We start from the raw sequence: 817 nt of genomic DNA, 5'->3' as shown, positions 1-817 counted from the left end.
CTGCTGCTGCAGGGCACAGCAGTGATTGATGAGTCCTTACTAACAGGTGAAACCCTAAACCCTCCCTGGCCCCCACAGCTGCGTGTGCTGCGCTTCAAGCCCCTGCTTGCTGCAGCTGCTCGCTGCTGTTTGCTCGCATCTGCTGCTGCTGCTGCTGCTGCTTGGTCATCTGCTGCTGCTGCTTCATACGCTGCTGCTGCTGCAGGAGAGGCCATTCCCCAGGCAAAGGCGGCGCTGTCGCTGACAGCTGCTGAGGCGGGGGCCCTTGAGGAGCGCCTCGACCTGCAGGGGCAGCATAAGCAGTTTGCCTTCTGTGCAGGTAGATACCCCAAACCCTAAACCCTAAACCCTAAACCCTCACACGAAACCCTAACGTTTCCTCTCCCTCTTCCACACTTGGACAGGGGGCCGAGCCCTCAGCATCGCTGTCTGCCTGCAGCTAACTATCCGCTTCACTGCAGCTAGCTGTCCGCTTCGTTGTAGCTAGCTGTAGCTAGCTGTAGCTAGCTGTNAACTATCCGCTTCACTGCAGCTAGCTGTCCGCTTCGTTGTAGCTAGCTGTAGCTAGCTGTAGCTAGCTGTGCTGTAGTTGCTAAAAGTTGTGTTGAGGCAATGGTCGCTGCGCTCATTGTGGCTAGGTGTGCTTGGGAGCAAGCAGCTAGCTGCAGCTAGCTGCAGCTAGCTGCGGCCATATTGACTGTGGCTAGCTGTAGCTAGCCAGAGGGGGCTGGCTAGCGGTGTCTAGCTAGCTGTGGCTAGCTGTTTTGTTTGTGTGTCTCTAGGGACATCGCTGCTGGCAGCAGAAAATGAGGGGGCC

General features: G+C 57.4%; 1 protein-coding gene across 1 annotated transcript in view; it reads left to right on the top strand.

Moving 5' to 3' along the window:
* Positions 1-28: 28 nt before the first annotated feature.
* The window catches only part of EMH_0066860 (cation-transporting ATPase, putative), a gene marked incomplete at both ends in the record, with an annotated part of 5,574 nt that continues 4,785 nt past the window's right edge, over positions 29-817 (top strand). The window contains 2 exons of the mRNA XM_013498557.1: positions 29-32; positions 206-319. Of these exons, the coding sequence (XP_013354011.1) occupies positions 29-32; positions 206-319 (118 nt within the window). The remainder of the gene's footprint in view (positions 33-205; positions 320-817) is intronic.

The sequence above is a fragment of the Eimeria mitis genome, genomic scaffold, assembly GCF_000499745.2.
Source record: "Eimeria mitis Houghton genomic scaffold, Emh_scaff3520, whole genome shotgun sequence".
NCBI classification, from domain to species: Eukaryota; Apicomplexa; class Conoidasida; order Eucoccidiorida; family Eimeriidae; genus Eimeria; species Eimeria mitis.
The sequence above is the reverse complement of the archived record's forward strand: the minus strand, read 5'-3'. Positions and strand labels throughout refer to the sequence as shown.